This window comes from Triturus cristatus, chromosome 10, assembly GCF_964204655.1.
Source record: "Triturus cristatus chromosome 10, aTriCri1.1, whole genome shotgun sequence".
In the NCBI taxonomy this organism is placed as follows: Eukaryota; Metazoa; Chordata; class Amphibia; order Caudata; family Salamandridae; genus Triturus; species Triturus cristatus.
The window spans coordinates 901,541,374-901,564,690 of NC_140593.1; the positions used below are offsets into that span (position 1 = coordinate 901,541,374).

The following is a 23,317-nucleotide window of genomic DNA, read 5'->3' on the forward strand; positions in this document are numbered from 1 at the left end:
CAGTGTGAGATTTTCTGCACTCCCCCTGGTTTCTGGCGTTTCCAGAATCTTACCAAAGACATTTGGACCTGGCTGTTCCATGCTATTGTTCCTAACTCCATCCTAATTGCCTGGACCATTGCAGAGCTTGGTAGGGACAATAGCATTTTTAGGGCCTTACCCTCCTCCCGATCCCACCCTCCTTTACCACTTAGAAGGAGGACTTCTGCCCCATACAGTACTTGGGGTGGGATCATAGCTCATAAGCTTTTAACATAGGTTTGTGCGACATATCCCCATAGTCCTTATTAAATTTTTTCAGCTCGCGGATGGATGTAAAAGCTTTTATTTTTTGGGCTTCTAGGCGAGTACACCATTTTAGGGAGCTATCGAACCAAAGGCCCAGGTATTTATATTCTTTCACTATTTCCAGTTTTGTTTGTCCTAAATACCAACAAAATTTATTATCTCTCTTGCCAAAACAGAAAATCTTCGTTTTGTCCATATTTACAACTAAAAACTTTGCCTCACAGTATTCTTTAAAAGCATTTAATTTCCGTTGGAGCCCAAGTTCCTGTTTATCAATTATTACAAGATCATCAGCGTATAAAAGACTTGCTACTTTCCTTCCGTTCATTCTGGGGCTTGCACTTCTTTCTACTTCCAGCGATGCAGGTAGGTCGGCTAGGAATATTGCAAAAAGCAGGGGGGCCAGGACACAACCCTGTCTTAGCCCATTTTCTATGGCTATTTTCTTTGTTAGTGACCCTTGAGTGTCCTTTATTACTTGGGCCTAATTCCCTCTATGTAGTTCCTTTAAGATGATCAATAGGCTTTCCGGTATATCATATTTTATCAGGCACTCCCATAAGCTCTTACGATCCACAAGGTCGAAGACTGCCCGGAAATCAACGAAACAACAATACATTTTCCCCTTTTGTTCTATTGACTTCCGGGCAAGTGCCCAGAGGGCGAAACAGTGGTCTATAGTGGAATTACCTTCTTTGAATCCCCCCTGTTCAACCGGTACCACTGAGTTCTGGTCTGCCCAATCTTTTAGTTTCTCTAATACTATTTTTGCGAAGATCTTTTCCCCAATATCTATTAGATTAATTAATCTATAGTTTTTTGGGGCTTGCTGTCGCCTTTCTTGTGTAAGGGCCTTATTATTGCACCCTTCCAATTGTTAGGGAACTTCCCAGTTTCTAAGATGACTTGGAACATCTTAGCGAAGAATTCTGCCCACCAGTCCACTAGGTTTTAATTATCAGGGCAGGGAGGTTGTCTGGACCTGCTGCCCTTGTTAGATTCAAACGTTAGAACTGGTAGATTTGAGCAGAGTGGGGTAGATTTGAGTGGGGAGCATTACAGACAACACATTTTTTATAGAAATGACCATTTCATTTGCACCGAAATATGGTTTTACTGCACAAAAACGATAATATGGCAAGTGTCATCACCTAGCTTACGGGTGTGTTTTGATCGTATTCAAATATTTGTTTCCACCACACTTCAGAATTACAGAAAAAATTGCTTAGTTTGTACTAATATTGGGAAACATCAGCACAGTTCATTTTGTTGTTTTGTGCCATTAAAAAACATAAGTACACCTCTTCTTCTTACAAGGGTACTCAGTTGGATTGCCCCAAATTATCTCACTTTAAAGTTAGAGAAATAAAAATGTCTATGAATGCACAGCAAATGTAACAAGATAAGAACAGGATTTAAAGGCCTGTTTAAAGAAAGCAAGTTCCTGAAAGAATACAGTAAACAAGGCCTGGGCAACGGGAGGGACAAACTCTAGCTGGACCGCCTAAAGCAAATAGAAAGGTAAAACATTTGAGTTACAAACCACAAAGCCAATGGTAAGCAAACGTTGGAATGCATTCCTAGGTCAACTTTCTGAAAGTCTCCAAGATGCCTTTATCAAACCAGATAGCTGTGCTTTCTGGTGGGCTTCGACCTAAAATGGGGTAATGTTCTAATATTAATTAGCCATACTAGAGGTCTGAAATGGATAAACTCAAAATGGATATAGTCCTGAATTGTGCAAAGTCCCAAGTTTTCGTTTCGTTTTCGTTTAATAGCTGCCGAAATGTTGGAATGTTGGGTGAAAAATCCTCTCATATCATAAGTTGATTGCACTTTTTCCGTATTGCGTTTTGTGCATTACGGAAAAAAGGGAAACGTTCTAAAGTTAATTAGCCATAGTTGAAGTCTGAAATTAACAAATTCAAAAGGAGTATAATCCAGTGTTGTGCAGAATCCGAAACCGGCGCCATTTTTTGCAAAAGGCTCCAGAGATAGAGCCCACGTTATATGTATGCTATATTACACAGTGGAGCTCAAAACTTACTGGCAGCCGTCATATTAAAATATCGGGCAGAGGATTACCTCATATTATTTATTATTCCGTTTTTACCACATTGCCTTTATTATACGATTTGGGAAAGAAAGGGGGAAGTTTATATATTCATTAGCCATTATTTTGTCTTTATTTATATTTGTTTTTAATTTTTAACGAGTAAGTTATGCATCTCTAAACCTTTTCAGATTATTAAGGTAGTATTTTATAGTTTAGAATGCTTAATATTTTCAATATAGCGGTGGGTGGATGACGTTTTATCCTCTAGTAATTGGTATATGTTCAATATCTGCAAAAATTGGCGATACATACACATTAATCATTTTTATGTGCTCACTGACAATACATGCTAGGAAGTTCTCCTATTTGGTGGATTGGCCGCAACTGAGTATTGACCACAATTTAAAAAAATTATTATGACATTAATCTCGCTTTCATATTCCATAATTCCATTTAAGTTACATAGTGTTCAGAACAATTTAACGCAAACAGAGCCAAAATGTTTTGGAACAACCTTGCCCTTTTACATTTGTACATTGGATTCTACAGTACTCAATTATTTTAATTAAAAGTTAAATCTTTGAGTCATCTGTTAATATTCATTCTTAGTTGACATGGGAGCACAATATTTTTAAATTTCGATGGAAGAGAATCTGCACAGGGGCATTCATTATGTTGTTCTTTATATATATATATATATATATATATATATATATATATATATATATATAGAGTGATTTTGTTACATTTCATAGAAGCCAATAATGTAGTTCTGCATCTTTAGCGAGTCCCCGGTTGACCTTGTTAAATTTAAGACTCAATTTGCTTTTTTGTTCCCAGAGACTTTATTTCCAGATTACCTCCTCTTGGGATTGTTTGAGTTTCTCTTTCCCACAGAAAGTGAACGTCAGTAGACGAGGATGGTGTTCATTATAATCTTTACCCAGTGGTAAATTTCCTATCTGACTTGTGGATATTACAGGAGTGTTCTTGAATCCTGTGTTTTAGCGGTCGGATGGTACTGAATATATAATTCCTATTGCATGGATATGTTATGTTGTATGCAACATATATGCTATGACAGTTGATGTATTCCTGTATTCCATGCCGATGACCATTTATTGTGATTTCTTTTGTTTTATTTTCGCCTAATTTACAAATGGAACAACTTTTACATGCGAAAAAGCCTTTTGGTTTATTCAGGAACGATCCCTTATCCTTTCTTGTCTCTTGAAAGAATGATTGACAAAGTTTTTGCCTCAGATTAGGTGCTCTCTTAAAACGGAGTTGTGAGAAAGGGTGGATATAAACTTTAATAGTGAGTTTGTTCGTCAGTAATGTCCAGTGTTTCTATAAGATTTTTCTGATATATTGGTGTCCATTACTGCACTGAGTGATAAATCTAATTTTGGGTTTGCTAGTTTGGGCTTTTCTTGAATCTTGTAGAAGTTGGCCTCTATCAATTTGATCAATTTCTTTCATAGATCTCTCTAGGATTGTTCTCTCATAGCCTCTTTGGCTCAGTCTCTGGGTGATTTCATTTGATTTTGTTTGGCACTCCTTGTATCTACAGCAGTTCCTTCTAGCTCCTCAATAATCACCATTTGGAATGTTGGAAATGGTAGTCTGTTGGTAACTAGTAACATATAAGATGGAAAAAGGTCCGCACCCTGGTATAACGAGGGGTTGCAACAACTCAGACTTTCCCGAAGGAAAGCAGATAGGAAATGGAGGAAAAACTATGCCGAGGACGATAAAAAAGATTTGAGACTGATTCAACAACAATAAAAAGCTCTAATCTTGAGGTCCAAGGCAGATTTCTATGCCAGTTCAATTTCTCAGGCATCGAACGGGACTAAAGCCCTTTTTAGGATTGTCCGGGACCTCTCTACCCCGGCTTGCATGAATAATAGAGTAGCTCCCTCGCAAGCCCTATGTAATGAAATTGCCTCCTTTTTCCAGGAAACAAATCGTTAACATAGTCAACACGCTACAGGACAATACTCAGGATGGTACGGAGGAGATAGGCAGTTCGGGTGATGGAGATCTACCACTGACTGCGACCCTTGACAGCTTTCAAACTATCTCAAGTGGCCTTTGACAGCCTGGTACAAAGTGTGTCCTCTGGCTCCCCTTTAGATCCTTTCCCTCACAAAATATGGAAATCATATGGTCGTAATACCTTTCCATGGTTGAGGCTGATCTGTAACCAGTCCTTGGAGGCTGGATCTGTGCCGGATTGTTGGAAACTAGCAGTGGTGACCCCACTGATTAAGAAACCGAATCTGGACCCCTTGATAGCAGCTAACTTTAGGCCTATCTCGCTTTTACCATATCCGGCGAAAATCCTTGAAAAAACAGTGAACAAGACATTGTCCTGCTTTCTGGAGGAGAACCACCTGCTTGACAGTGACCAGTTTGGCTTTCGTCCTGGCCATGGAACTGAGACGGCTCTGACTACCATGCTGGACAACCTTCGAATGCGTGCCGACAATGGGAATGCCATGATTTTAGTGCTTCTCGATATGTCGGCCGCGTTCGACACGGTGAGCCACCCAGTTCTAGTGGAGAGACTAAAGCGGATAGGTGTTAAAGGCAGGGCGCTGCAATGGCTTCAATCCTACCTAGAAGGTAGACAGCAGGTAGTCAACTTAACACCTTTCTCCTCCAGCAGGTCTCCAGTTGTGCACGGGGTTCCGCAGGGATCTGCGATTAGTCCCATTCTTTTTAACATCTATTTGCGGCCCCTGTTCCCTCTAATTAAATCTTTTGGAGTCAGCCTGGTGAATTATGCTGACGACACGCAGCTGGCCTTCTCCTTAGAAGGGGATGACGCATTGTCTATGGATTTATTCCAGCAATGTATGCAGCAGACCACGGACTGGCTCAGAAGGAACTCTTTACAGTTCAATAGTGGAATAACGGAGGTGGTCTTCTGCTCGCCATCCAGGATACCTAAACATCTTCCCTCTGAGTTCAGACTTACTCCAGAGGAAGAACCTCTGATTCCGGTCAGCAAGGTACGCAATCTCGGGGTGATTATTGATGATGACCTCCAGATGGTATCCCAGGCTAATAAGACCGCTAACGTTTGCAGCATTCTACCCTTACTTCCTAGGGAGTCGCGGGCTACGGTGGTACGCAGTACGGTGTTAAGCAGGCTGGACTATTGCAATTCCCTATATTTGGGGACCCCGCAGTATATCTTCCAGGGATTGCAATGGATCCAGTCAGCTGCAGCCAAATTAGTTCTTGATAGGAGACGCAGCTCCTCGGCTACTGGGGCACTGAGGGACCTACATTGGCTACCTGTCAAGGAAAGGGTCTCTTTTAAGTCCCTGTGTCTGGTTTTCAGAGCAGTGCATGGACTGGGTCCAGTCCCCCTACAGGCAAAGTTTGCTCGTCATCAACCCATCAGGCAGCTCCGTTCATCCACAGCTGGTCTATTGGTAGTCCCGAGATTTAAACGCTCTAGGGTGGGCGGAAGGGCTTTCAGCATAGTGGTTTCTGGCATGTGGAATAAACTCCCTCAGAATCTGAGGCAGTGCAATTCCCTGCTCGAATTTCGCAAAGGGCTTAAAACCTGGCTGTATCCCAAAGTCTAAACCTGCGCCCTTCCCTTGATTCTCCCACTGTCCCCTTGGTATGTTTCTCCAGTCTAAAGCGCCAGGATGCCCATGGGCGACAGTTGCGCTATATAAGTTTCACATCAATCAATCAATTTACTGCGGGGGATTTTCTGAGTATTTTGCTATACAGTTGAACGTTTTCCAATTCATAGTGTTAGGTCTAAGAATTCTATTTCTTGTTTTGAAATGGTGGAGGTCACTGTTATGCCCCCTTCTTCAGGAGGCAGTTTATTGATGTAACTTTTAATGGGGTTGCTGATCCCCACCATATAAGTAAAATGTCATCAATAGATCTGCCCCAGGAAATATGTTGTTACTGATAACTTCACATTTAACCTACACAGTATTTCTCAACTTCCCCCAATCGGAGTCAGGCATATAGTAGAGCAAATAGAGCTACTATTGGATTCTCTTGCTGCTGCAGATATATGTCATAATTGAAGGTAAAGAAATTGTTAGTCAAGGAAAACTCTAGTATTTCCATGATCAGTAAATTTCTTCACAAAAGACGCACCGCTCTTGTGGCCATTATTACGTTTTTTAAAGTCTAACACATATTGATACAAAAGTTACCGATATTGTAGAAAAAAAATAATAATAATAATAATGTTAAACAAGGATTTCTTCAGACGGAAAATGATTTGCAAATTATGTACAGTGCTTTAGAAAACAAGCTTTGACAAAGTCCATAGGTTGACACTTAGGTGCTGACAGAAGCAAAATTAAATTAATCAATAAATAAAGAGTGGTGCATTGCAAAACAAGTTAAAAAGTGGATTACTTTCTTTATTCAATGTGTGGATGAGATACAAATAATTAAATGTGTGATGACAGAGTTCACTTTTCAATTGTAAAACAGTCCTTCTCAATGGAGGCGCAAGGATACAGCCAACAGATAGAAGGTAGGATTTAAACTCTTCCCTCCTAACATTTAATGTGATTGACAATGACATGAGACAGTGTGTGAAGGTACCTTAGATAAAGAAGCCATTGGCTGAAGGTAGCTGACTAAATACCATTTACAGTGTGTATGGAATACAATATTTTCACCACAAATGGCACATTACAAGTCAAAAGTAAAAAGTCTGTATGTACACACTTTCAGTTTAAGCTTTATTTCGGTCATAGACCATAAAAGTCAAGGATCAGAAAGAAAAGTACAGTACATGAACCCACTAACAGCACATTTAATAACAAGGCCCAACTTTTTTTTAAAGGACATACAAAAATGATGTGGCTCACTTAAGTAACAGCAGGACAAATACCATAATTTTAAAACGGTAATAAAAAAAAAAAACAACATAAAAGAGACTATTTCACTTTTTTTAAATCACAAATAAATTTAGCACATATACTAAAATGAAACACTCTACATACAAAAGGAATAGTTCAATTCGGCATAGTTGTGCAACAGAAAATGTATCTCAGTACTGGTGATTAGTGTGAGGTGACTTTGCTCCGATCGGCCAAATACTCTAAAAAATTGCCGATCGAAAACCTTGATAATGGGCGAGGTGTCAACTCTACAGGTTCTAAGGGCGACCCTATACTGACGAACTGCTAGCGAACGTAGAAGGGGAACAATCCAGCGTTTGCACTGCTTCAAGTAAAAGGGGCAGAAGAACAACAGATGGTCATCAGTTTCCTCAATCCCGTTATATGCTGGGAAGAGGATACTCTCCCCCAAACCGCATTTCGATTTAAAGGTAGCTGAAACAAGGGGGAGAGTGCCCAATCTAAACCTTATATAAGTGCTTTGGTGGGGGAACGTCAATCCAGTCCATATAGGCCTCAAGAGCTGAAAAGGGCTTAAACCCTATATATCGGTTGCTAAGGGACCCCAGATATGGCTGATTGATCAACTCCATCTCATGTTCCCAATATAGAGACTCCAATTTTTTTATTTAGGAAGATGTGCCTATCCAGAACTCTTGCATCCCTAATAAGTAGAAGATCTGCTTAATATAGCTCAGCCATGGTACCAAAGTCCTGCTTTTTTGTTTACCCAGGATGTCACTCAAACATGCCCTGTAGTGAGACAGCTTGGGAACAGACCAAAGGCGAAGCCAATAAAGTAGGGGTTTCAGTCGCAGCTTAGAAGCTATAGGTTGGATAACAAGGTCTTGCCTGAATATCAGGGGAGTACTCTCCTGTAGGTTAAGGGCTGCCCTCAAACATTTGTTTTCAGCTGTACCCAGCGTACATATTCTATTACTTCGCCACCAAAGTTCTGCGCCATAGGTGGCAGCTGCTACTGCTGGGGATTTTAAGGACTTGACTGTCCCAGGAGTTGGTGGTGGAAAACCGAATTTCGAGATAGTCAAATTCTAAAACTCTCTGTATGTACACAATTTCATTATTCTGTGCATCCCAATTATGTTTTACAACTGATCTTCGGTTTCAGGTTTACTCTGTGTTTCAAAAATAGGACCACTGAGAGCATCTCTTTTCCTTAAGAATCCACAGAACAGTACATATTTAGAACGAGCTTCCCTTGTTAAGAGGCTTTGTAAGATTCAGCAAACATTAAAAACACATACAAAAGATTTAGGAATCTATGCCTAGTTTTCAATGACACTGGTTGAGCAGAGTGCAGCATGCAGGATCGTGAACTTAAGCTAGGCAGCAAGTTTGGCTGGTCATGCTCTGAATTTAAGTTGTTCAGCGGGGCATGCCATAGTATGCAATTTACGCATAGGAAGCAGACTGATGATCCTTCAAGAAACTAGCTATTCATAGGGAAAGCTTACAAGAAGCTAAATAATCACCAAATAATGTATTTGCTTTATTAAATAAGCTGTCATATCACCAATAGTCACAAGGATCATTGTGCCTCACAACTCCACACTAAACAGAACTTTAAAACTTCATCTAACACCACACAATACCTCACAACACACCGTCCCAGACCATGAATATAGTTCACTCAGACAGGACACAGTTCCCACCTCACATCAGCTAACACACAACTTACAACCATCACATCGTTCATCCAATACCGATAAAGAACCATTGAACAAACTTACCAAGACCAGATGAAGGATCACAATACGACTATACATCGCACAGATCATCTGACCACACAAAGGAGATGTATGGATACCACCACATATTAACATGATTAATAGGCAGCCAACCAAGTATCAAGAGATGGCAGATAACATCCAGAAATCAGTCACCCACCAAAGGAACTACTATCAACAAAAAGCATACTTGGTTACCTCATGCACACTGTGTAAATGATAAACATTGATACATACCTAACAACCAACCTACATTCAAACAGTAGCAAATTACAAAAATGCATAGGTTTGGTGGAACTTGGAAGACACTGATCTCCATGTCCCATAGAACACTTCTACTAAGAACACGAATGGCACATACAGACCATAACAAAACTCTGCTATTGTCCTTGTAAACTTCGACCAAGAGTAGAGGATGTAGCCGAACGGTCAAAGCGGGCGACCTCCACGCTAGGGAACCGGGTTCGATTCTTGGCAGAGACGCTCAATATCCTGTGATTCTGGGCAAATCACTTAATCTCCCTGTGCCTAACAAAAATGAACGTGTCCATCTGTAACACAACTGGTGCTCATGTAAAGTGCTCTGATACCTTCGAGTCAAGTTTGCGCTATATAAACTCACTAACCCCCCCCCCCCCCCCCCCCCAAAAAATAACAAAAAGACACAATAGGCCAAAAAAATGGTGATAAGTTGAGCTATACAAAAAAAATAACATTACAGGACAGCACACAGCTCAAAACAATAATAACTATTAATGGTTAAATTAAGGCATGCATGGGGTTACCAAAGTAAAGAGAAAATGAATTCATGTTTTAGACTTAATGAATATTGCAGCACATTTTTGTGTTCATAAACTCAACTTTTAATTCTATAGCTTAAGGGGGGGTACACGTGGGCATAGTTGTAAAAGAGTTTAATAACTAAAAGCAAAATATATTAAATACAAGTATTGGCACTGCCAGTAGGTCTGGCTTTAATGGAATGTTTTATGGTAATGTTGAGCATAACAAGCAGATGATATGGGAATGAATATGTATATGTGTGGAAGCTAAGAATAATATTGGTGTAGGTTAAAAAGAGATGCGACAGTTGCACTGTCATACCAGATCTAAAAATGCACACTCCCATCTGAGCTGCTGCAAGAGAACAACATCATAAATGAACTAGTTATCTATGCCACTTTAATAGCATTACAATATTGTGTGCCCCTAAAATGTTAAGCACAGGCAGCTGGATAAATAAAGTGATCACAGCTACATGGAAGGCAAGCATTTTTCGACACAGCGTCTGCCCAATAAAAATAAGTATTCCTGATTCCCAAAATGTGGGAGGGGCCAACGTAGCATTCATGGCGATTCGCACATAAGTATCTGGCGACAGCTGTGCTGGCAAGTCAGACCATAAAAATGTTTGTACTGTTGATGCAGAAACGAAGATTACAGTGGATTCAATTATGTTCAGAAGAGCAGCAATTTTGACAGAAATAAGCAAAGGAAAGGAAGCAACCATAGAGTATACCTCACAGGCAGTGAGGTGAAATCAAAATACTCAGTTAGATAAAAATTAAGCATTAGCTTGCATGCTGGCAATGAAAACCATATATACTTATTAGAGGAGAGCGTGCTTTAAAATGAGAACAGATACCAAACCATTGGTCCACCTTTTGAGGAACAACGCAAGTAAGCACGCCATGTCAAGAATTAGTGTGGAATTGGAATTTTACATGAGTAACTGCCAAACAGATTATCTTTCAAGAATTCTTTAGAAAGTGGGGGAAATAGGGCAACACAGACTCATGATTTATAACAAGGCAATTCATGGATAAACTAATAGCAAATTTAGAAACAGATGGTTAAAGGTAGGAGGACAAAACAGGATTGCAAAAAAGTAACTTAAGAAAAAATGCCAATATGTTAAAAACGGATCTTCATAAACAAAAATAAGGATTTGATACCATAATGGTTTACAAGGGCTGAATCAGCCATTTAGAATTTATTTGTATGAAAATGTATACCCCCTACTGAAAGAAACGAGGACTCCTGCAGGTTAGAACTATGACCAAACGGCAAGAAAGAACACTGGTGATGGATAGCAATGGTCAAAAATAATTAAACAACAGAAGGGGGGGGGGGGGAGTTGTACGCTGTAAACAAGAAGGTTATTACTCTTACTGCGCCAACAATAACATAAGTAACCATTCTTTGCGAGGTGTGGTAAAAACAAAAATAAATATAATGGTCCCTTTGCATGCGTTACTATTTAGAGAGATCATTTGTAACCATTTTGCTTTACTTGGTCAGAGTCCATTTAATTATTCCATTGGCTTCCTCCTGGGAGGTCTATTTTCTCTCTTTGTCACTTCTCTCATCATAACGCTCCCCTTTCCACCATACGTGTGGGCAGGCCTTTCCAGTTCATTCTTAGTCTCCAGCTTCGCTATCCACTGAGTTAGTAGTACTGGCGTGTTTAAAGACCAAGCCTTCCACAACGAGCCTTCCTGATTCCACCTATCATACCACCTCCTTTCCTCCACTGGAACCACTGCCCATTTATCCTTGTGTATTACTAAGCACTTCAAATTAAACTTATAGTAGCATGATGTACTTTGGGGGTAACCAAAGAAAACAACAATTAAAAGGAAATCAGACAGACATTTCCAGTGGCGGTAGGGAGACCGACCGATGTGCACTCTGATGTTTACAGGTATGACCCAATATATTCAGCAGAACTCTGGCTGCCCAAGATCATACTATAGGCCCAGAGAGCAGGACTACAGGCGGTGAGTATTTCAATGTAAGAAGACCGCAAATAAAACTAGAATGCGTGAGGTACGATTGATAAGGAAATGGTGAGATCGCTCTGTAGATAGCAGCTGCTGATCGGCCGTATGCTGAATACATGCATTCCTTTAGCACCGTTATTTGTAGTAGTGCGTTACTTTAGTATCAATGTGCTGTATTACATGGCACTGCCTACAGCTCTTCTGCCCACAAAGTAGCAACACACTTGTCACCTGGACCTTTGCTGGTTAGATCCACTCATGCCACCCCTTCGCCAGAGCATGCAATGCCCTTCTTACACAGTATGAGACCAATGACTGAGTGTTGACAGGACATAGGATCCTTATTATACGGGTGGTTAAACAGGTATGCGCACTCCATCTCAACGCCCATACACTCAATTAAATCCTACCCTGTAAAGACAACGTACGAATAAGTCAACACACAATAGTGCATTACTACAACAACTAAACCACCCCACCTCCGTTCTGTTTTAGGCACGGATTTCCCAGTGGCCCTGCTCCCACCCAGTCTCTGGGGCTGGTGGAACTCAGAAGTACTCCTCCTTCAATCCCAACCACAGCCTGCGTTCCTTACCTGGGTAGCGGCTCCTTCGGACATCTTGACCAGAACCGGGGGCTCCTTTGCCGGCTCCGGGGAGGGCCCCGGTATGTCACCGGGTATGCCACCTTCCTTATCCAGGGCGGCCAGCTTTCCTCTCCGTCGGAGAGGTCTTTGTCAACCCGACCGCTCTCCAGCTCCAGAGAGTGCGCTGGGTCTGCCCACCGACACCAGGGTTTCAGCAGCTGAGCGGGAAGGGGAGGAGGGCTCGTATAATCGGGCCTTCGAAGGAACGCAGGGGGTGGACAGCGAATAGGGAGGGCAGGCAATGCCCGAGCTGCAAGGGCCAATTTAGTGGGGAAAAGAATAGGATTTACCAGGCTGGAGTGCCCAGGAGACAGCCAGGGCTGGGGGATGGGGAACAGGCAATGACCAGACTGTTGTGGGCACAGAGGGCCCAGACTGTGGAAAGATGCAGGGCCCTGAGGAAGGGGGAGGGGGTCTGTGGCGGCTGCGGGTGGGACTTGGCACTGGAGGAGTGCCTAATTACGGAAGAAGGCGGGGAACTAAGAAGAGAGCTTAACCGAGGACAGGAGCAGGAATTCAGGAAAAGGGAAGGGGACTAATGAGAATGGGCGGGGCATAACCAGCAGGGAGACGTAGGGGGCGGGGCATCGCTGTGTGCACATCCCCGGTACGCGCTCGTGAGTTCTATAGGAAGCAAGAAAAAAATGGGCGGAGAAACATTGCGTCCTAAACGCACGCTACGGGCATGCGCCCTAGGAGGTGCGACACACTCACGGACTACTTGTTTTACCAGAAATAGCGTCGAGCTCGAAAGGATTGGAGGAGAAAAATAAAAGTAGGTGTTATTCAAGAGAAGGGGTGGGTACCGGAGTGGTAGGCCTGACTACTGATGGAGGGAGCTACGCGCATCAGGCGGTGTAGGTAGTAAATGTGAACGTGCCAAGTGTCGGCACCGGCTGTACGAGCTTGAGCCGCGCTTTGAAAATATTTGGCATTTAATCATGCAACAAACATTGTCAGAATATGATACGGTGTGTTCAAAATTCAAGAAAGTGTATTTATTTACACGCTGGAAGCATTTCGCCAAAGCACATTAGAATATATGGCTACTTTGTAAATTATTCATTAAAAGTGCATTTCTAAACATGCACCGAGAAACATTCTTTACTCCGCACTGATGAGATTTGCATGTAAGTCAGTTGTCATGTGTACCCCATATGTGGCCTAAATTCTTATTATATACTGTTTAGACTACTAAATCAAACGCAAGAGCGGTTTTTGTACAACGCACCTTCTGAATTCACGTATTCGAAGGTGCTTTCATATGTGACAGGAAGAAGGAACCTTAGTGAAATAAGCATTTGCAATGCAATCGGTCTCGCATTTGTGAAAGTTAGAGCTATTTGCGTTGTAAATGATAATGTTTTTTTACTTGTGATTTTGTTTGGAGTGGTTTATGGTGTTTGTAGCTAAATTATGTAGTTTGAATTGGAATTGTTAGCTGTGGGGTGAAATTGTGTGGTGTGTTGTGTATTGGAAATATGTCGTATGGTAAATAGATAGGAGTGAGCGTTGTATAAAATAGAGTGAAAGTAAGATTAAGAGTAATAGGTAGTTTGTGTACGAAGTGGTGAATGTACTCTAGACAGAGTGGTAGAAAGACTGTGTGAGAAAGAGAGAATGAAGGGGAGTGAAGGTTATAGACGCATAAAAAGGCTGCGCTTGCATACATAGAAAAGACACACAGAAAAGGAGGAGAGTGTGTGTTTGCGGTTTGTACTTTTTGAAAACTTATGGTAAAGAAACAGTGCTAAAAGACCCGAAGTGAACTAATATATGAAATGCTGGATCAGTGCATGCTTGTGTCTTGAAATTATGTGGATAGTAATTATGTAGTATTAAGTGTAGTGGCCGTATGTGTAGTGGTATCTGGTGTTGTGAACTGGTATGTATTGAGTGGAATTATGTGGCGTGGTGTTAAATTATGATGTAGAATTGTGTAGTGTGGGTTGGATGTTTGTGGTATGTAGTGAAATTTTGTGGGATGGAATGGAATTGTGTGGAGTTGGATTGTGTGGTGTGGAATTGTATGGCATTGAGTGAAGTTATGGGTTTCTTAGTTTGTGCCCTGCTTTGCTTCCGTACTTGACTTTCCTTGCCTGCTGCCAGTGTGGTCCCCTTCCAACGTCGCTGCAATAGCCTTGGTGGGACGAGGTTCCAGGGCTCTGAAGGACGTCTCCAACCTGCTGCTACTGGCGCTGACACCCTGGGAGAGGACTCAAACTCCCAGAGTGCATCCTGACTGACCCAGCTGACACGAGTGAGGGGGAGGCGTGACCACCGCGCTTAAAGCGCTGCCTCTCCCACCGCGGCGCGGGACGCGGCCTGGACAAAGCCCGAACCAAGGGCGGGCATGTCTGACCCCGGAGGAGGCTGGGCTGGGCCACCCCATTAACCTTTAGCTTTTCATCAGGGGGGTCAGTCTTGTTCTATCACTGTTTCATCATGCCTCCAGTTGGGGTTAGTCTCTTGGGGAAACGAAAATCGGGCGGAGTAGTTGGAACCCTTGATGCGTTCCTAACTAGGGCTGAATCCACGCTCATGCATGAGATTCAACTCACGGAGCGTAGGTTATCGTTAGAACCCCTACCACCAATTGGACCAGGTAACCCCGCCCCCTCTACCACGCCAACACAAACTAATGCCCCTGTAGTTGCTCCTATAGGGTTATTGAGGCAGGCTACTCCCGTCTCACCTGTGCTCCCTGATCCCACCCCAGCTAGTCCAGAAACTTTCTACATAGCCTCTCCAGTTACTACTCGGGGTGGGAAAGCTAAAAAGTCTAAGATGGGGGAGGCGGGAGCAGGGGGGGAACCGCCATCAAAGAAAAGGAAAGCCCGTGCCGTAGCAAAAACACAACCTCACTTGACAAGGGGTATAACTTGGAAGGCCACTACCAAGGGGGTTGGGATGCGTCAGCAAACCCTTAGCGACTGTTCTATTGTTGACGCTATTCCTGACCCAGCACACTGCAGTAAGAAAGATTATAGTATTCAACTATTGCAGAAAATTTCCTCTCTAATCGACCCCGTGATGCAGAACCTTGTTTCAATTGAAGCCAGGCTCACCAAAATAGAGCAACGCCTCCCCAGAACTCCACTGTCTAATCCCAATATATTACCAGGTCACAATGTTCAATCAGGTGGTGGGGGGGTGTACCCTAACCGTCTGGGGGGGGGGTCAGCAAAGTGAGGGGCTTGCAAATATTATACCTAATCCTTCCAATGAAGCTCCAGTTAATAATCAATCAAACCCCTAACTGTCGATGGACCTGGCCTACATGGTGCTCCCCCGGCCCGAGATTGGCTGGCTTGCAACCATTCCAACAATCATTAGCAGAGAAACTCCACCCCCCCCCCCACCTCCCTACACCTACCATCAGAGGCCACCCCTTACACTGATGTCCTGGAAAATGTCCCGGAGCTTGGATCCCAGGCACGGGAACATTGGTCTACCCTATGCAATAAGGCCCTACACCTCCTAAGTACGAGAACTGGGCTAACAACAGAATTGTTAACAGAATTCAAAATGGTGCGCAGGGTTCCATGGGTGGGGAAGTCTCAGAAAACTCTTAGGGGGGATTGTGTGGTATTGAGCTTCAGGTCACCCAGCATGGTTTAATATATCCTGTCGAGGGCTGGGAATCGCGTTGTAAGGGACACCATTTCTGTATTACCCTTGGGTTTCTTTTATCGAACCACCATTGAACCTAGTGGTGCCAACATGAGAGGGTCTTTTCAAGCACACAGGTTTTTTGAACATCCAGTCCCCTTGAGTAATCGATTCGATGCCCTTTCTACACTGGCTAGCAATGATTGACTCAGCAGTGATGGTGGGCCCGTAACAACTACACCATGCCCAATTAAGGGGTACGGGGATTAGAGCAAGGTTCCCTAACTAAAGATCTTTTTAAACAGTCCGAATCACGGTCCACACAGTTAGTGGGGGTTGCCCCGATTCATTGGGCTCTTGGAACAATGCAGGGCTTTTGTCCAAAACTGGATCCAGCGACTGGTCAACTTTTGTTGATCAGCATGACATCTGGGTATTTCAGGAGACATGAGCCATGGAACAAGTCCACCACCCTGGGTTTCTGAACTTCTCTAAACTAGCTCAAGGGGGGCGAAAGGGGAGACCATTGGGCGGGTTAACATTATGGGTGAGACAGCAAGCGAGTTATACTGTTAAGAAAGTCTTTATTGACAGCCCGGACATCTTGGCCCTTTGTTTACGTTTGGGTCATGATAGAGATATCTTGCTAATCAACATTTATGCAAGAGGACAGCCGGGCGGGAGGCGCTCCGAGACTGTTGAAATTCTCGACGGGTTTCTGGATAGTTGGAAAGTAGGGCACTACTTGATCATAGCGGGGGGTTTTAATTGTTCCTTTGAACCCCTTGGCTTTGAGGATGGTAATCTAACTTTAGATGAGGATTCTCAATGGAAGATCCCCTCCTTAGACCTATTAAAAAATGGACTGAAGCTGCTTTGCAGCTCAAGGGGATGTGCCTGGAGAAGGGAGTAAGGGCAGCAAATGGGAGGACCCAGTCGGATCGGATGGGTGCGCATACCTTTAATAACGGTGTAAGATCAAGCAGGATAGATTACATCCTTCTTAGTGTGGAATTTTGGGTACACTTATATGATATGACGGTCGTTGAGCGGACCGAAAGTGACCATGATCCACTAGTACTATCATTACTGGCGCTGAGTTCAATAGTTAACTCCAATATGGATGAGGTACATAACTTAGTGGAAGCCGCTGTCACGAATGACAACAGAAGAGTTAGATGGGCCAGGCTTATCGAAAGAGAGGGGGGCCTCGAAGAGATGAAGTCTATGGTTGGCCATTCGGTTGCTATTCTTAATAGTTGTCACTCCCGGGAGGATATGAACCGTATTGCTCCGATTGTACATAGTGAGCTATTTACCAGTTTAAAACCATTCTTTATTAAACGTAATTCTAGGAAGAGCAGTTTAGGTGCAAAGATGGCTACCTGGTATAATAAGCTTTGTAGAGAGTCATACCGGGAGCTAACAAAAGCTATCAGATCTAAACATATGGGCAAGGTTAGATTGGCTAGGTCCAGGTATAAAGCAGACCAAAAATCATCAGCTAAGACGTATTGGGATGACACACTCTGGCACGACCTACTTGAAGCTAGTCACGAGAGAGACATGGTTACATTTTGGCAGTTAGTTAAGTGGGGTAGCAATGGAACACCACATATACCGGTGAACATATTTGTCAGCACTATTACGAGCCTTCCATAATCCACACCATTATTGCCCCTTTTTTTGGATCTGGGTTTCCTTCGAATTGAGGATCTAGCCCGATATAGACCAATAGCATTTTGGCGACGACTCTGGGTTACCCCTGAGCTTTCCCAATATGCGAAATCCCTTATGCATTTCAGGGGGGTTGGCTGTACGGGGAAGATCAAATGGTTACAGAATGTAAAAAACACTCTGTGTGGGATGGGGATGAGTGGTCTGTGAGAGCAACCCGAAGATAATCCATTTCCGTCTAAAAGGGAACTCAAGGCCGCCTATTGGGATATGGTTAAGAATAAATACTTTTCTTCTACTACTAGGCCCACCCTATGCATGGATTATCTGATGCAAAAACAGGATTTCGTGTTTGAAGCATATTGGGATACCATTTCCAGACCGGTAGATAGGAAACGATACCATCAGTTTAGGGTTGGCTCCCTCCCAATCAATGTCTTTACTTGTAAATGGCGGTTGAACGGGTCTGAGCATTTTCCTGCTTGTGCAGTTCCGCTGGAATCCATATCCCATTTTCTGTTGGCATGCCCGGCTTACAAATCCCCCAGGCTTAAATGGCTGAAACCAATTTGCATGAACATGGGCACTAGATCGGCTATGGTGGCATTAAGGATTCTGCGGACATCCACTGATGCTCCTATAGTTGCAGCTTTGGCAAAATTCCTGAGCTGGGCATTGCTCATTCGCTGTAAAAAACTAAGAGAAACCCAAGCCTAGTTATAGCAATAATAATGTCATGTAATTTCAGTGTGGCATCCCTAATTAATTAATTTTTAGCAACAATGATTTTCTGGTTTTATATTGTATTTTTGTATTTATATGGTTTTATAGTGGTTCTCTGTTGTTGATTACTTTTATTTGACATATATACTACATTAACTACTGAGTTGCCACACTGTTTTGATTGTTCTATGTGGCACTGTGTTTTTATTCAAAACAATTTTTATCCATCGTTGTATGTATTGTCTTTTATGATTATTTTGATCGAAATAAAGACATAATGAAATTAAATGAAATTATGTTGAGCGGACTTATGTGCCATGGTGTGGAATGTATTTATGTGGAGTTTTGCTATGTGGTATGGAGTAGATTTATATGAAGTGCAATTATGTGGTATGGAGTGAAGTGTAATTATGTTGTGTGGTATGTAATTGTGCGATGTGGCATGGTGTGGAATTATGTGGAGTGTAAATATAGGGCACATTGCGGAGTTGAATTTTGTTCCATGTAATTGTGTCTTGGAGCTGGGTGGACATACAGGGAATGTAATTATGTGGCGTGAAGTGTAATTATGTAGTTTGGAGTGTGCAGTTTTGTTGCGTGCTCTGGATTTTGGGTGTGGGAAAATGCAGCTTTAAAATTACACAATAAACCTGGTGAAATTTTTTATTTTAAGTTACATAGCGTGCTGTTACACATAACTTACTGCCTTCAACCAAGTTCCCTCCTCAGCAAGAAGAGATCCTGTGTTTTAACTTCAATCCCCCCTTATAAATCCTGTGAAGGATGGACAGACAGCTGCTTTGTTCTCCCCTTTACTGCATATCCTGGGCACCACCGCCTTATCGCCACACAGACACGCAATCAAAAATCATGCCAGAGGGGAGAGCATTGGAAGCCTTCATTGCACTGAGGTCTAGGCCATTAGTCATGAATCAGGGCCGTCATGGGTAGCACGTTCGCGCTATGAATGAATGACAGCCCTGATTGGAACAGCGTTCTGCACAAAGCCAAAGGCGCCTGCATAAAATTGCAGATCCTCTGCCGGTGCCGCCCATTCTATATATATTGCGCACACAAGGGTAAATGTTGTCAGGAATTGACGGATCGCGCCTACCTCAGCGGCTAGCACAGAGAACTACGTTTCCCAGTAGAACTCCCTTATGGGAGGAGCCAAGGGCATATACTCGCATACGGCGTTGGGAACGTCCTCCGTGATTCTGACCCGTCCTGCACCATGGCGCTGGATTCTGGCCAGGGTGTGTTCGTTGGATTGCTGCGTTCTCGAGAGAGACGCGAAGATTGGCCATCGTCGATTCCGGGCTCCTTTCCGAGCCGATTGACGCGCCCACTCTGCCGAGTGAGACGCGATTGCTCTGTGTTCGTTGGATTGCTGCGTTCTCGAGAGAGACGCGAAGATTGGGCATCATCGATTACGGGCTCCTTTCCGAGCCGATTGACGCGCCCGCTCTGCCGAGCGAGACGCGATAGCTCCGTGTTCGTTGGATTGCTGCGTTCTCGAGAGAGACGTGAAGATTGGGCATCATCGATTCCGGGCTCCTTTCCGAGCCGATTGACGCGCCCGCTCTGCCGAGCCAGACGCGATAGCTCCGGGCACTATCTGGGAGCCGTTGGCGGCTGCCGAGGACTCCGTTGTGTCCCACGGGTGTGAAGGACTCCGTCCGAGCCCACACCATTCTCCCGCTTGGGCGAGACGAATCGTCAGGGGTGGGCCTGCTCTCAGTGGGGGAGCGAAAACCGGGTGGTTCCTGGAAACGGTGGATTCCTGTGAAGACCGGTAAGCCTCCTGACGTCCGGTGAGGAGGTCAGGAGAAGAGACTACTCCTTTGTTTGTTTGAACTTCCTTGCATCCCAGACTAACGACCCAAGGGGTCATTCATGCTGATTGTGTCCGGGGCCATTGCTGCTTAAGACAGTCGAAGGGAGGACCATCCTGGGACTGCCCAAACCGTTTTCCGCATTCCGGCGGTGAAACTCATTTGATTTGCATTCCGCTCTCCATCGTGGTGGGGACCTCCCTTTCCTTTCCTGGTTCCCGGAGATTGGCCGTGTTCTCATATGATTTGTAGGGGCAGGGACTGTGGAACATATGGGAGGAATGAGAGTCTGTCGATACTAGGGACTTTGGAGGAACGAGTTGTTGATGTATGTTTTGCCTTTTAGGGTTGCCCGATTCCCATGGGTGAGAGACGCATCTTACCATAGGCAAGACTGAGAGAAGGGTTCACCTCCAGAGAACGACAAACTATTTTAGGTACGAAATTGGCATAGCAAGAATTGTATGAGGATAGACAGGGAGCATATGTGGTTAACCTTTTCTTTATCTCTTTTCAGGTATCCCTTCCCCTGCTGTTCCTACACTACCCTATCCCTCGCTTGATTACCTCTATGCTCTGTGTATGTTTGCCTAGTCAGAGTGTGGGGAAATCAGGAGGTTGACCCCTCTTAGCATCACCCTGATCCTGAGGAGCCGGGATATTCGTGACAAATGTTGTCCAAATGTACACAACCTGCTAGGGGTGTTTTTTCCCTGCACAAAGGGGAAAAATATAGCTTATTTGTGCATAGTGAGAGGATGTGGCGCAATTGTGAGAGCTGCTGACTTGGGAGCTAGGTATCAGTGTTCGAGCTTCGGCATCCGCCCAACATTCTGTGAATTTATGCAAATCACTTATTCTAGCCTGCGCTATATCAATTTATTCATTTAAATAATATATTTTTTCTTAAAACGGCGATCGCAGCAATCATTGAGGAGTGGTGGGGACGGGTAAGCAGTGTTGTGGGAAGGGTGAGGGGGTGGATAGAGATGACACCGAGAGATTAAGTATAAGAAGCGGTGATTTAAATAAACAGACAGGAAGCCCGTTGTTAAAGCATTGGGCACCTTGCTAATAGGCGCGTGGCAAGTTCCCTGACATAACAGCAGCACCTTTGAGACGATTTGCCGGCACTACTGTTTCAAGAATGGACACTCCAACATGGATCCCCAGAGTGAGAGGATGTGGTGTAGTGGTCAGCCGCAGGCTTGGGAGCTGGATATGAGTGTTTGAGCCTCAGTGTCTGCTCGACACCTTGTGAATTTGGGCAAATCGCTTATTCTCCCCCCTGCCCGCTATATAAATGTGGATTATTATTATTTTTATTTTTTTTAAAGCGGCGATTGCAGCGATCTTGGAGGGGTGGTGGGGCGGACAAGTTGTGGGAGGGATGAGGTGGTGGAGAGAGAGGTCACAGGGAGATTAAAGTATGAGAATCCTAATTTAAATGAAACAAAAAAATGTGATATCGGAGTGGTGGTGGGGCAGACAATCGCTGTTGTGGGACCAGGTGAGAGGGTGGGGGGACACCACAGGGAGATTAAGTGAAGGCAGGGCAAATGAAGCTGCCAAAGCAAAGTAAAACGAACAATTAACGAGCAGAGGCAGGCCAACAAAAAAAAAAAAAAGAGTGCTCTCAAAGCTCTCTACATATTCTGATCGGTGAGAACACATGTAACAGTGGCAGTCCTCATGGGAGGATACAAAAGTCCAGAAGAAGTGACTAGTAAGCATATCCACCAAACAAAAGCTGGCATTTCCAAAGGAGAGAAAGAAGAACCAATTCAAAATATGGGTGTCGTCAAAGCCTATATTCTGAATACAGCATGTCTCGAAGAGACCGCGCATGCGCTGCCTAGGCGAGACCTTAAAAGGATCACCTACTTTGGTCAAGCAGGGAAGCCAGGATTGACCCCACATTTTCACACTTCACACTGTGTAATTCAGCCACTAGATAGAAATCTGTGTCAGACATGAAAGGTTCATGCTTTCTCCTTAATTCTTGGGCATGAGATTAAAGTATGGGTGATAGGTCAAATCCACATTTTATCTTGGCAGTTGTACATAGCTCGACACTTACTCAAGGACATAATAGTGCTTGTCTACAGATGTTACATATTTTTTTCGATACAGGGAGTTTTGCCAGGATGCAGGGTCTAGGACAGGATTGGATCCTGGTTCCCCATGTTGCGTAGTGAGCAACTGTACCAATGAGCCACATCGCCGTAAAAGCTCATTTCGTTTTGGGCTTTAGTTCCAACAGCAGGGCTTTATGTTGGCGGTTCCCTCCGTGCCCCGAATTGGTAGTAATTAAAAACAGACTCTGAAACGGGTTCTTATTAGACTCTATAATTATGTGCTTAATTTTACAGAAAAAGACAGTGATAAGTTGCTAAACAAGAATTCTAAAACACGTTCAGGTAATCCAAGTCAGCAATTTCGTTCCTGTTTATATTTCACGTTTTTTAAAATCTTCCATTCTATAAGAGTGTGTCGTATTTCTTGGATGTTGAGTTTTTGTAGGTTTTTTTGTGAAGTATATTTCTCTGTATTCTGCATTCCTTGATCTGAGTCACATCCAAGTGTTTATAATGGGCTACAAACGGAATTCTGATGTTGAGGCTGAAGGTAGAGTGAGTTTCTCACAGTGGCTGTCAATGAATCAAAAAGGTATTTATTCAGAATACATGGTCATCCAATCCTTGGCGTCTGCAAAGCGTACAGAGCACTGGTCACGTATGCCAGTTGGAACTGTATTTCTATGAAAATCTGTGTGAATGCGGTATATAGTGGTCAAAATAATGACAAAGGTGTAAGTAAAAGAAAAAGAATTGCTTACAGGTGAGTGAGTGTGTTAAATGTTTGGCGGCGGCGAAGTCGAGGACATGTGATGGAGTATATACAGGGGAGAGTTAACAGACAGTGCTGAAGAGGAAAGAGATGAGGCGTGATGTATGCAGATGGAGGATTCCATAAAGATCTAAAGAGAAAAAAAGGGTACACATGGCTAACCTAGACTGCAGATTTGTGTGGTGTGAAGGGAAG

At 43.4% G+C, this 23,317-nt stretch overlaps 1 protein-coding gene and 1 long non-coding RNA gene across 3 annotated transcripts in view; one reads left to right on the plus strand and one right to left on the minus strand.

Moving 5' to 3' along the window:
• The window catches only part of LOC146796208 (uncharacterized), a 238,513-nt gene extending 225,547 nt beyond the window's left edge, over positions 1-12,966 (minus strand). The window contains exon 1 of the mRNA XM_085628706.1: positions 12,375-12,966. Within this exon, the coding sequence (XP_085484832.1) occupies positions 12,375-12,398 (24 nt within the window). The 5' untranslated portion in view covers positions 12,399-12,966. The remainder of the gene's footprint in view (positions 1-12,374) is intronic.
• A 98-nt stretch (positions 12,967-13,064) lies between these two features.
• LOC146796209 (uncharacterized) overlaps positions 13,065-23,317 on the plus strand; it is a 58,799-nt gene continuing 48,546 nt past the window's right edge. For both annotated transcript variants that reach the window (XR_014969578.1, XR_014969579.1), the window contains exon 1: positions 13,065-13,200. This is a non-coding gene — a long non-coding RNA (uncharacterized LOC146796209). The remainder of the gene's footprint in view (positions 13,201-23,317) is intronic.